The 13,876-nt window shown below is 46.9% G+C and overlaps 1 protein-coding gene across 1 annotated transcript in view; it reads right to left on the bottom strand.

Moving 5' to 3' along the window:
• Positions 1 to 13,876, bottom strand: part of DNM1 (dynamin 1) — a 107,293-nt gene that overhangs the window by 22,609 nt on the left and 70,808 nt on the right. The window contains exons 15-16 of the mRNA XM_032232889.1: positions 1,024 to 1,133; positions 812 to 923 (exon numbers count right to left, since the gene is read on the bottom strand). Coding sequence (XP_032088780.1) covers positions 812 to 923; positions 1,024 to 1,133 — 222 coding nt within the window. The remainder of the gene's footprint in view (positions 1 to 811; positions 924 to 1,023; positions 1,134 to 13,876) is intronic.

The raw sequence follows: 13,876 nt of genomic DNA, 5'->3' as shown, positions 1-13,876 counted from the left end.
CCTCTGTCTTGGGAAAAGAACTTTGTAAGAGTCTAATTCATATTGTCATTCTTCCTCCTGGGGGAGGCTGCAGTTCAGGGATGTCCAGCCTTGGCAACTTTTAAGACTTGTGGACCTCAACTCCCAGAATTCCCCCAGCGGAGGGAATCCTGGGAGTTGCGATCCAGAAGTCTTCACATTCCCAAGGTTGGTCACTCCTGTTGTAAAGGTAAAGGTTCCCCTTGCACATGCGTGCTAGTCGTTCCAGACTCTAGGGGCGGGCGCTGCTCATCTCCGTTTCAAAGCCGAAGGGCCAGCGCTGGCCAAAGACGTCTCCGTGGTCATATGGCCAGCATGACTCTTCCGACGCACGGAACACGATTACCTTCCCACCAAAGGTGGTCCCTATTTTTCTACTTGCATTTTTATGTGCTTTCGAATTGCTAGGTTGGGAGAAGCTGGGACAAGTAACGGGAGCTCACTCCATTATGCGGTGCTTGGGTTTCGAACCGCCAAACGGCCGACCTTTCTGATTGACAAGCTCAGCGTCCTGCTGTAGATGCTCCCAATTTTAAACCCTACTGAATAGAATTAGACTTTTCCACCATGGATTGCGTCCTGCAAAGATCCCAACTTCTGTTTCAGAGTCGGGGAAGGGAAGAAGAGCAGAATTCTTCCTCCACTTCTTGATTCTCACCCAAACCAGCGAGGTCTCACTCTAACCAAACACAGAACTAAGCCTGCTTGATCCGCCATCTCAGCGAGATTGGTTTGACCTCCAACTTTCACTCCTGCTCACGTTTCCTTTTTCCACCACCGCGCCTCAACTCACCCCAACGCGTTCCGGGTAAACGCCAGCCCGCAGGAAGGATGCCTTCCAACTGTCCACCTCCTCCTGGGTCTCACACGCCAGCTCCAGTTGACGGTAATCTTTGTAAACATTCCTGGTTGGCGGGGAAGGGAAGAAGGTGAAACCTGGCTGCGGGCGGACTTCCCTACTCGCTGAGGTCATCCTCTTTGAGCTGGGCCAGAAGGAGGACCTACCGTTGCTCCGTGTTGAAGAGGGCAAAGATGTACTTGCTGGACATGAAACCTTTCTCGATGTCCCGCACCTTCAAGTTGTCCACTGGAAGCATGTACTTCTTCTCTTTCTCCTAGAAGACAAAAGCCATGGGCCGCATGTCATCTCAAAGCTGGACCAGTGGTGGGATTCAAATAATCTAACAACCGGTTCTCTGCCCTAATGACCAGCTGGGTAGGCGTGGCTCAGTGGTCATGTGACTGGGTAGGCGTGGTCAACTCAACGTCACTCAGGTTGATGGGCACTTTGCCTTAGCTGTTACAATTTAATAAGGGTTAACCAGAGAGGCGGTTTCTGTAAGCAGGTCAACAAAGATGAGGCTAGAAACAACACCAGAATGTTTCCTTCCTGCCTTCCTTACAGGATTAGCCCTGTAAAGTGGAGAAAAACAAAAGGAAATTCCTTCCAACAACCGGTTCTCCGAACTGCTTAGAAAGTTACCAACCGGTTCTCCCGAATGGGTGCAAACCGGCTGAATCCCACCACTGAGCAAGACCCACCAAGACATTCTCTAGCTCTCCTTATCTCTCGGTCGATGATTTGGGCATCTGGTGACCCCAGAATTCCAGGTGGGCAGTAGGGACTTTGGAGGTTAAAACCTCCTTTTGAGCGAGTGGGCAGGCGCGAGCGCACACATCAATAGACCAACGTGCGCGTGCACGCAAACAAACAAACACTTGGGAAGAGGAAGGGGAGGAGTGGAAACTGATAGCAGGGACAGGCAGAAGCGGAGCAGAGCAGTTGCAAAATAGGAGAAAGAAAAGTTATAGGCAGGAGAGAATGGTTGTTGGCTAATAATAATAAGTGGGCTAACTAGCTCAGCCTTACTTTTGCACATTGCCCTAAGGAAGGTAAAAAAGGAAAAGATAAAAAAAATTAACAAAAAAGGGAAGAAAAATAGAGAAAAGGGGATGAAATAAAGGAGGAGAGTAAGCAGTGTTTAGTCTGGCTCATAAACTAAGTTTTGTTATCTTATAAAATAAAAGAAAGAAATAAGTAAAGGAAGGAGAAGGAGAAAATAAAAAAGGGAAAAAGAGATCCTTGATATAATGAAATACTATAAGAAAGGAAAAGAAGAAGAAGGCAGGAAAAGGAATTTTTTTTTGATGTTGACAATAAAAATTGGCACCTAATACAGTGTTCCTTACGAAAATCGAACCAGATATCAAAGATTTAGTCTCGCAGCATCAGCCTCAAAGATCTCATTAATCACTAGTAAAGCTAATTTCCATTTACTTTATTGTTTTCTAATTAAACTTTATAAAGTTAAAAACATTATAAACATGCATAAAGTAGAAATAAAAAGATAAATGTACGTGCAAAAATACCCTCCTTTCTAAAAAATATTCCGCACTTGCGCAAAAACTGTTGGGCGGTAAGGAAATTTTTCCATCAAGAAAGATCCATTAGTGGACTGTAGGTAGAAAAAGGTTGACTACCACTGGACCACGCAGTCAAATCCATCCCTCGCTTGTCTTACTTCTACAGTCCTTCTGAAGCTGACCTAACCGCAGCCATTTTGATGCTTCGGTGTTGCCACACTGAAGCGGAGGGATAGGGAGGGAGGAAATAAAGATAGCTGTAGGTTCTGTAGCCAAACTAAAACACTTTCCCTTGGGAACCAAGGACATTCTAACACCTGGCCAGCGACAGGAGGAGCAATGTTACCAGGAGACCAGACAGCACCTTGATTGGACCATGTCCATGTGACTGATTGTTTGAGGAAGGGGAAAAACTTTTACTTTTAATTAGGGGGAAATGGTGGGAACCTTCAGAGTCAGTTTTCACTAGAACTGTGCCAAAATAGCATAGAATAGAATAGAACAGAACAGAATAGAATAACAGAGTTGGAAGGGATCTTCGAGGTCCAACCCCCTGCTTAGGCAGGAAACCCTATACCGTTCCAGACAAATGGCTATCCAACATCATCTTAAAGACTTCCAGTATTGGGGCATTCACAACTTCTGGAGGAAAGTTGTTCCACTGATTCATTCTTCTAACTGTCAGGAAATTTCTCCTTAGTTCTAAGTTGCTTCTCTCCTTGATTAGTTTCCATCCATTGCTTCTTGTCCTGCCCTCAGGTGCCTTGGAGAATAGCTTGACATACCCAGTTCCTGCAACCGTTCTTCATATGTTTTAGTCTCCAGTCCCCTAATCATCTTTGTTGATCTTCTCTGCACTCTTTCTAGAGTCTCCATATCTTTTCTACATTGTGGTGACCAAAACTGGATGCCGTATTCCAAGTGTGGCATTAACCCTTCACGTGATCTTGATTCTCTCCCTCTGTTGATGCAGCCTAGAACTGTGTTGGCTTTTTGGGCAGCTGCTGCACACGGCTGGCTCCTATTTAAATGGTTGTCCACTAGGATTCCAAGATCCCTCCCCCAGTTACTACTGTTGAGCGATGCACCACCTATACTGTACCTGTGCATTGGGTTTTTCTTGCCTAACTTTTAATTTTTAATTAGGGGAACCTTCAGAGTCGGTTTTCACCAGAACTGTCCTGACATGATACATCCAATAAAGCTATTCTTTGGAGAACCTACTTGCCTCGGAGGTTTACTTACTACGGGTGGAAACCCTGACACCGTCTCCTACTTAAGCCAGTCCGAGCACTATTGCAAGTATCCTAAAGGGGGACCTCTTCTTCTACAAAGATCCTCCTGGACTCCAGGAATCACATCTTGCCAGCGTGTTTTATGAATCACGGGCCTTGACTGGAAAAAATGAAGGGCTGCGGTCGCTCACAGCAGGGAAATGAATGGAACGAAGAAGGAAAAACCGCAAAAGACGCCCAGATGGGTCCCAGATGACATGCTTGGAATGGTGGCCTCCAGCTTTAAGGTAGTCATGCTGGCCACGAGAGCTTGTCTACTCCCCCATTAAAAGGTCTCCGAGTACGCTACGGCCCCAGAAAGAGGGCGTGCCCCCAAATTCGCCTTGGTTGCATTTTTTATTTTAAGAGCCGTGTAGCCCCCAGGAATTTTCCTCCTGCAGTTTTGAAAGATGCGACTTCTGCAACGGAAGCCCCAGAAGAGTGTGTGAGCATGGAAAAATGGATGCCTTATTTTCCCTTTAAAAAAAACACACACCCCACCCCTCCCCAGAGTCAGGTTTCCAAGCCTCTTCCAGATGTTTGGGGCCTGTGATCCCTTAAATCTTGGAAACGGGGCTGCGGAGGGGCACGGAGCCTCAATTGCTAGAAGGGCCCAGGGGGCTCGGTTCAACGTGATGCATAAGTGCGTAGATTTGAAACCCAAATATGAAATGATTTTATTAGTAGGAAGGACTACACCAGGGGTGAAATTCAGCAGGTTCTGACATGTTCTGGAGAACAGGTAGCTGAAATTTTGAGTAGTTCGGAGAACTGGCAAATGCCACCTCTGGCTGGCCCTGCCCCCATCTATTCTCTGCCTTCTGAGTCCCAGCTGATCAGGAGGGAATGGGGATTTTCCAATATTTTCCCCCTGGGGTGGGGAGGGAATGCGGATTTTGCAGTATCCTTCCCTTGAAGTGGGGAAGGAATGGAGATTTTGCAATATCCTTCCCCTGAAGTGGGGAGGGAATGGAGATTTCACAGTATCTTTTCCCTGGAATGGGGAGGGAATGGAGATTTCACAGTATCCTTTCCCTGGAATGGGGAGGGAATGGAGATTTCACAGTATCCTTTCCCTGGAATGGGGAGGGAATGGAGATTTCACAGTATCCTTTCCCTGGAATGGGGAGGGAATGGAGATTTCACAGTATCCTTTCCCTGGAATGGGGAGGGAATGGGGAGGAAATGTGGATTTTGCAGTATCCTTTCCTTGGAGTGGGGAGGAAATGGGAATTTTGCAGTATCCTTCCCCTGCCATGCCCACCAAGCCACGCCACAGAACCGGTAGTAAAAAATTTGAATTTCAGCACTGACTTACAACAATGGATCTATCGGGGAGAAGGCATTCCCAAGATGAGAAAACTTCTAGAAATACAAGTCAACCAAAACTCAAACAAAATGTACATTTTAAAAAATGGTCATCGTGTGGAACCAGAGGTTGGAAAGAGAAGGAAGACCGAGAAAGCAACTAGAGAGATTGAGGAAGGAGGAGGAGGGGGGTTGCAACTTGTGAGCAGCATTTCTCATGAAATGTGCATCCTGCAAAATCACTAAGCGCCTCCCTGCCAAGATTTCCCTGTCACTAACTGATCTGAACACATTGGGAGGGAGATTTTAATGGTCCCAGAAGATACTTCCAGCCTGCTTTGAGACTTTAGAAAAAGTGCAGAGAAGAGCAACAAAGAGGATTAGGGGACTGGAGACTAAAACATATGAAGAACGGTGGCAGGAACTGGGTAGGTCTAGTTGAATGAAAAGATGGACTAGGGGAGACATGATAGCAGTGTTTCAATATCTCAGAGGCTGCCCCAAAGAAGAGGGAGTCAAGCTATTCTCCAAGGCACCTGAAGGCAGGACAAAAAGCAATGGGTGGAAACTAATCAAGGAGAGAAGCAACTTAGAACTAAGGAGAAATTTCTTGACTGTGAGAACAATAAGTGGAACAGCTTGCCTCCAGAAATTGTGGGTGCTGCTTCATCCCTGGAGGTTTAGAAGAAAGGAGTGGACATCCTCCTGTCTGAAATGGGATAGGATTTGCTGCTTGAGCAGGGGGTTGGACTAGAAGACCTCTAAGGTCCCTTCCAGCCCTATTCTGATCATTTGATTTAATGCAATACTAAAAAATGCAAATAATTTTTCTGCGGAACACCAACGTTTTCCCATGGACCCCCAGTGGTCCATGGAGCACCAGTTAGTGACCAACTTTTGGAAGACACCCGTCTATGCTAGAGCCCACCCTCCAGAAGGCAAACGGAAGGAGTTTCTTCTCAGTCGAAAACATTTTAGCATCTTGGTTTTGTCAATTTTATTCCCCCCGGGTTGGCAGCTAAGACGTTGCATAAGCCAAGTCCTGCTCTGCCGCCACCTCCTCCTCTCTGCTTCTCATTTTCTGGAGGCCCCGGAGGCGTCCTTCAAAATAACAGCAACGTTGGTATTTGGCTTCCCAGCCGGCCGACTTCCCATTTCAATTTTTTTTTCTTCTTCTCCAAACTAAACATCGCGTTGCTGATTAATTCCAACCCTCTCCCAGCTTGCTTGCCCACCCGGCCCCCAGCGGGGTAACTTAGCATCCAAAAGCTTCTTTCTAACAAATCTGAGACAACCATGAGAGATTTGCAGACAGAAAAAGCCTCACAGAATTGCACCCACTTGCTAGTGGGGGAATGGGGGGACCCCACGAAGGATTCGGTTCCGTTAAGGCGTGTTTTTGTTTTAAGAAGTTTGCTCTTCTCTAGGCATTCGAGCCCCGCAGACACGCATGTCACCGCAAAGAAAATCACTCTGCGTGTAGCTAAGAATTAATGAAGACTTGATGGCGTGTAACTCATCCATCAATGTGGAAAACTAAGTCAGATGGTTCAGGAATTTTATCTAAGGTTTTTTTTGGGGGGGGGGAGGGTTGCATGTAACTTTGGTGTGGTGCCTTAAAGGTAAAAGTTCCCTTCGCACGTATGTGCTAGTCGTTCCCGACTCTAGGGGGCGATGCTCATCTCCGTTTCCAAGCCGAAGAGCCAGCGCTGTCCGAGGACGTCTCCGTGGTCATGTGGCCGGCATGACTCAACGCCGAAGGCGCATGGAACGCTGTTCCCTTCCCACCAAAGGTGGTCCCTATTTTTCTACTTGCATTTTTATGTGTTTTCGAACTGCTAGGTTGGCAGAAGCTGGGACAAGTCACGGGAGCTCACTCTGTTATGCAGCGCTAGGGATTCGAACCGTCGAACTGCTGACCTTTCTGATCGACAAGTTCAGCGTCTTAGCCACTGAGCCACCGCATCCCATAGTGGTACCTTAGGATCACCCCTTAAAAATTAACAGAGAAAAAAGAGCACATCTCTAGTATGATTTGCCTAAATTGAGATACAACTCTCTTTCAGGGAATTAAATATTTCCTCCTTCTCTCCCCATAGAAATCAACATTTAGAGTTGGTCTAACAGAACATTAAACTCTACATGGAGGGAAGTATGCAGTGGAGGACCTCAAGGCTCTGTTTTAGGCCCAGTCCTCTTCAACATCTTCAACAATGACTTGGACGAGGGGATAGATGGGGAACTCATCAAATTTGCAGACACCAGGAATAGCCAACACTCCAGAAGACAGGCTTAAGATACAGAGGGATCTTGACAAAGTTGAACATTGGACACTATCTAATAAAATGAAATTCAATGGTGAAAAGAGTCAGGTTCTACATTTAGCCAAGAAAAACAAAGTGCACAGGTAGAGTATAGGTGGTACCTTGCTCAATAGTAGTAACTGTGAGAGGGATCTTGGAGTCCTAGTGGACAACCATTTAAATGGGAGCCAGCCGTTGCCAAAAAAGCCAACACAGTTCTAGGCTGCATCAACAGAGAGATGGAATCAAGATCACATGAAGGGTTGATACCACTTTATAAGGCCTTGGGAAGGCCACACTTGGAATACAGCATTCAGTTTTGGTTGCCACGATGTAAAAAAGATGTGGAGACTCTGAAAAGAGTGCAGAGAAGAGCAACCAAGAGGATTAGGGGAGTGAAGGCTAAAACATATGAAGAATGGTTGCAGGAATTGGCTATGTCTAGTTTAATGAAAAGAAGGAGTAGGGGAGATATGATAGCAATCTTCCAATATCTCAGGGTTGCCCCAAAGAAGAGGGAGTCAAGCTATTCTCCAAAGCACCTGAGGGCAGAACAAGAAGCAACGGGTGGAAACTAATCAAGGAGAGAAGCAACTTAGAACTAAGGAGAAATTTCCTGACAGTTAGACCAATTAACCAGCGGAACAACTTGCCTCCAGAAGTTGTGAATGCTCCAACAATGGACATTTTTAAGAAGCAATTAGATAACAATTTTTCTGAAGTGCTGTAGAGTTTCCTGCCTGAGCAGGGGGTTGGACTGGACGACCTCCAAGGTCCCTTCCAAGTCTGTTATTCTATTCTGTTCTATGTAACATTTAATGGGGGGGGAAAAGGTTAAGACACCACATATAGATTTTAAGCCAGAACTATTTTCATTAGGCATAATACCAGAAAAAAAATATGATCAAGGGAACATATATTTAATATTACATGTTTTAATAGCAGCAAGAATTGTATTTGCCACAACATTGGAGACGCGGGGACACACTTACAGAAGAAGATAGAATTTTTTAAAAAATGGACTGTGCAAAAATGGACAGACTAACACTGAAGTTAAAAGAAAGATACAGAATATTGTCAAACTTGAGACTTGATTGATCAATGGGTGGATAACAGGGTAGAAATTAGGAACTTAAGAAGTAAAGGTTCCCCTCCCACATACGTGCTAGTCGTTCCCGACTCTAGAGGGCGGTGCTTCGCTCCGTTTCAAAGCCGAAGAGCCAGCGCAGTCCGAAGACGTCTCCGTGGTCATGTGGCTGGCATGACTCAACGTCGAAGGCGCACGGAACGCTGTTCCCTTCCCACCAAAGGTGGCTCCTATTTTTCTATTTTTGCATTTTTGACGTGCTTTCGAACTGCTCGGTTGGCAGAAGCTGGGACAAGTGACGGGAGCTCACTCTGGTACGCAGCGCTGGGGATTCGAACCACCCAACCGCCAACTTTTCTAATCGACAGTCTCAGAATCTTAGCCACTGCGTCTATTATTACTGGGTAAACAAATGGACTCAGACAGCATGCATGAAGCACTTATTGTATGTAAAGAGAAAACAAATAAACAATATAGAGAGAGTTTGATGGCACGGTGGGAATAAGTTCCCAGTATGGTAACCTTTCCAAGCTCTCTTCTAAAAGCCCGGCTTGAATTCACACCACTGGATTTCCTACAACTGGCTGCTTCTTTTCCACCCCCACCCCCGACAACCCCTGGGCTCCATCACAAAAACGTTGCCTTCAAAACCTCTGGGAAGGCACGCAAGTTTGGCCAAAGACGTCTGGACCACCCAAAAATAGGTCAGGCTCTTGGGAATCGATTTTAAATGCTTAAAATTAAAACAAAGTGGCCTTCAAAACATCAACCACATTTGGTCTGGACAACGCAGCTCAGGACAAACTCTTGAGACCAGCAGAGAACTGATTTCAAAAGTTTCAAGGTTGACCTGAATCTGGTGAAGCTACCAAAAAGCTCCACCATCAAAGCTCACCATCTTTTTCTTTTTTAAAGCTCCAGTGTTGCCACTCCAGCTTTGGGCACACGGAGGGGGCCTGCCCGACCCCCTCTCTCCCAACCCCCGGCCCCCTCCGGTCTCCCCTTTCAGCCCAGCCTGTTTTATATCAACGCTCTGACTTCATTTCCTAACAACGGAGACGAGAGAGAGAAGCGATGGTTGCAAGCAAAGTTATGGGGAGGCCAGGCCTTCTCCAAGGGGGCTGGCGGCCAGCCTTCTGCCCATGTGTTAGCAATCAGGCTGCCTGTCTGTGGTGGGGCAGTCCCGCCAAGCATGGAGAGGGGGGTGGGAGAGAGTTTGCAGACGGGATTAGGGCCAAGGAGAAGGGAGGAGTCCTCCCCCTTTCTTGGCCTGGGGCCAAAAAGCCACACTTCATTTTTCATGCTGCAGGAAGATGTCCCAGCCTTGGGAGGCTCTGAAGGACATGATTTGGGCGAAGTGAGATGTGTAAGAAGAGTTGTCGTCTTCTAGGACCAAGAGCTGTGTGTGTGTCTCCTAAGACCGAGAAGGAACAAAAGGAAGAAGGGACACAGCTTCTGGGGTGTGCTGTGCATTTGTGGCATACAAGAGGGACTTCCATCTATTCTACATTTCACACCACAAGATCTTCTAGGCAAGGAATGCTACCATATCTCACGTCAATGCCCGTTTCTAGTCATAGGTGTCTTTCCAGTTAGAATAAAGCCAAGCCCAGTTCAGAAGAAGTCTCCAGATGGCCAAGACAAGGCCAAGAGGCCAAGTCAAGAAGTTTCCAGAAGTCTCCAGAATTGAGAAGAAGTCCTCCAGAAGTCGTTCCTGATAGTTAGAACAATAAATCAGTGGAATGACTAGGCTCCAGAGATTGTGATTGCTCCAACACTGGAAGAGATTGGACAACCGTTTCTCTGAAACAATACAGGGTGTCCTGTCTGAGAAGGCAGGGGGTTGGACTAGAAGGCCTCCAAGGTCCCCTTCGCACTCTGTTATCCAAGAAAACATTAGCTGCTGCTTTCAGAAAACATTAGCGAGGAAGCCAAGGATGAAGTATAGTAAGTTGAGATCTCCATTGGTCTTTTGGAAAGCTGATAAACTGAGTTAGGAAAAAAACAAACCAGGGAATTCCAACTCTCCAAATCCCCTGTTTTGACATTCTAGCTGGATCATCTCCCTCCCGAGGATGCCCAGGAAATCCTGCAGCTCCTCTTGGTCCTTCCGCAAAAGAATAGAATCGAACTTCATTGCAGTCACAGACCAGCAATAGACATCACTGTTTACAATGGATTAAAAAATAGGACTGAGGTTAAGAATGGATAATAAAATTCCCTGTTAAGAAAATCCATCTTCTCAAACTGTTAGGGTCCCTCGTCACTAGTTTGCGTGAGTGGAGAGCCGATAAGTATGTGAGTAAATGTAATCCCCCCCCCAAAAAAAAATTATTAAGAGATACCACCAGAAAATTGGCACAGGTTGAACAGCTATAATCCTGTAACCAATGTTTTTTTTCCTTGTGGACATTGTAGTAACACAGAATTTTGCCACTGGTAGTTGTGTTTGAGTCCTGGAGGAGAAAGCCTGCATAAAAATTGTCTGCCCTCCTTGGCAATCTCACTAGTAAGGGGAGAATAGCAATAGCAGTTAGACTCTCTAAGCGGTTTACAGAGTCAGCATATCGCCCCCACAGTCTGGGTCCTCATTTCACCCACCTCGGAAGGATGGAAGTCTGAGTCAACCTTGAGCCGGTGAGATTTGAACCGCTGAACTGCAGATAACAGTCAGCTGAAGTGGCCTGCAGTACTGCACCCTAACCACTGCGCCACCTCGGCTATATATACTGACCTATAAACTCTGTATAACTCACAGTGCAATGAAACCTGTGAGATATCTTCCACTTCTCCTTTAAAAGGTAAAGGTTCCCCTCCTTGCACATATGTGCTAGTCGTTCCTGACTCCAGGGGGCGGTGCTCATCTCCGTTTCAAAGCTGAAGAGCCAGCGCTGTCCGAAGACGTCTCCGTGGTCATGTGGCCGGCATGACTCAACTCCCGAAGGCGCACGGAGCGCTGTTCCCTTCCCACCAAAGGTGGTCCCTATTTTTCTACTTGCATTTTTTACCTGCTTTTGAACTGCTAGGTTGGCAGAAGCTGGGACAAGTCACGGGAGCTCACTCCGTTATGCGGCACTAGGGATTCGAACCACCGAACTGCCAACCTTTCTGACCGACAAGCTCAGCGTCTTAGCGATTGAGCCATAGTTCTCTTTCCCTGGAGGAGTGCTGAGGGGAGAATGTTAAATCTGTCTCCGAAGAAAAGAAAAGAGAGCGAGTGACTGTGGGCCCAAGGAAGTTCTGGAAGGAGGAGAGGAACGACATCTTTGTTGTCGTCCCCCAGGCCTCTGATTTATGGGAGGTTGTGAAATATGATGACCGCATTAAGAAAAAAAATATGACCACCCATCTCCTCCTTGGATGCTGGTGGGTTGACTAGTTTCCCCCCCTTTCTCTGCAATGAGTCACTTACTCATGAGATGGATGACTACATAAAGCAGATAAATAAATACTTAAATAAATGAGAAGGAACGGCTGAATGTGATTACCCTAAATCTGTTAGTACTATGCGTCTGAACTTATTCCTGGTCCTTGAATAGCCGAGATGCCCTGCCGAAAGACTAATGAGATCCTTTCCATGTTGGCCATCTTGAAGAAGGTCAACCCAACTATGTGCCATGCCTGCAGCCATCTTTCCTTTTGGATCTTTGGCCTGCCACACTTTCTATTATCCTACTATGCATTTTCTATTGTGGGAAAACAGCAGGGGGGATTGTATGGAGTTAGACGCGATGTAGCCATACCAACATTCTTTCTAGAAAGCCAAGGTCATCCTTTGTCTTTGCACCTGACCGGAACTGGATGGGAGATTGGGCCATGGGATGGTCTTGTGGGTGTGGGGGGCAAGATCTTGAACTTTCAACTGGGTGGGGAAAACCGGGAAGCTTTCAGATTCGGGTTTTCCCAGACATGCCAATATGGCTCTCTTAATAAATTAGAATTTTAAGGAATACTTTGCCTTGGACTCTGATTTACTTTTGGATGCTATTTGGAACCCTGACAATATGGGCCAAACCAAAGAAAGGGCCTTCTAAGTGTCCTGAATGGACATTCCTTGCCATCTCTTTGGATGGATGCTGGATGCTGATGGGTTGACTAGTTTTTTTCCTTTTCTCTGCAATGAATCAGTTAATCATGACTACATGAAGTAGATAAATAAATACATAAATAAACTAGAAGAGCAGCTGAACGAGATGACCCTAATTTTGCTAGTACAATGTTTCTGGATTTATTCCTGGCCCTGAATAGGTGAGATGCCTTCCGGAAGGCCAACCTTTTCATGTTGGCCATCTTGGAGAAGGTCAACTCAACTATGGGGTCAAACCTAAGAAAGGGCCTTCTAAGTGTCTTGGATGGACATACCTTGCCCTATTCCATGTGGCTTCAGGGGCCCTTCAATTTTGGGGGAGGAGAAAGTTAGGTCTCATCTGAGAAAGCTTGATGGACTTTCTAACAGGAGTGAAGGAAATTATGTGTGAGCTACGCACGTTCCTCTGTTGTGAGTTCACAAAAGTGACCGGGAAATCCAACAAAGAAAGTTATGGAAGGTTATCGGTCTTCCCTAAGGTTCTCCTTGCAAAATATTCCCTGGGGTGGGAAGCTTGTCGACACCCAGATGTTGTCCATGGAGACTATGCTGACCCTTCAACAGATCTATATTTCTGAACCAACTGGCCTCTTTCTTCCTTCCCATCCCAGCATGTTTCAATCTGCTAAACGTCTTCCAATCCCACCTCCTTCAAAGTCAAGGAGGACATAACCAACCAATGGCCCTCAGCGGAGGGCAGGGGAACCAACGGCATCCTTCCAGAGTCTCTATTTATTTGGTTTCTTTTTCCGTTTTTTTGGCTGATTGGCACGCTCTGCTTCTCCCCTTCTGGCCTCTCTCTCTCTCTCTCTCTTTCCCTGGCGCACGCTGTTGAGTCTGTGCATCACACATAAAGCCCCCTTTATCCCTGACAGCCTTGGGAGAGGAAGCAGAGTGCATGGCCCAAGGAACATCTGGAATCACTACATGGAAGCTATGCACCAAAAAGGGGAGGACAACATCCCTCAAGGCTCCCTCCAAGGTGGGGAGGCTTTCTCTCTCTCTCCCCCCTCCACCTCCTCCCGCCAACCAACCTTCTCCACACCAGACGGCTCGGCTCTTCTTGAACTCTGACCTTCTCGCCAATTGACAAGCTCCTCCTTGAAGGCAAGTAAGCCCTGCCACGTCAGTTCAGGCAGAATCCGAGGAGAAGCAAGAGGGAAGGAAGGAGGGAGGGAGGGTGGGTGCAAGAGGCTGGAGGAAGGGAGGAGGCACGAGTGCCAGATGCTGGGGTGGGGTGGGGAGGGGGGCACTTGGGAGGCCACAAAGGAGGGGGAGGCAGATTGCTCGCGTGGTCGCCAGAGGCGAACGGCACAGGCTACTGGCCAAGGTGGGTCAACAAACCTTGTGGCTGGCTTGAGAACCGAACAGCGGGTTATCTCTTGACCGGCCACTTGGGGATGCCAAGTGACATGGGGCTCTTTGGGACAACCCC

Source organism: Thamnophis elegans, chromosome 16, assembly GCF_009769535.1.
Source record: "Thamnophis elegans isolate rThaEle1 chromosome 16, rThaEle1.pri, whole genome shotgun sequence".
NCBI lineage: Eukaryota > Metazoa > Chordata > Lepidosauria > Squamata > Colubridae > Thamnophis > Thamnophis elegans.
This window is presented reverse-complemented; position numbering and strand designations above follow the sequence as displayed.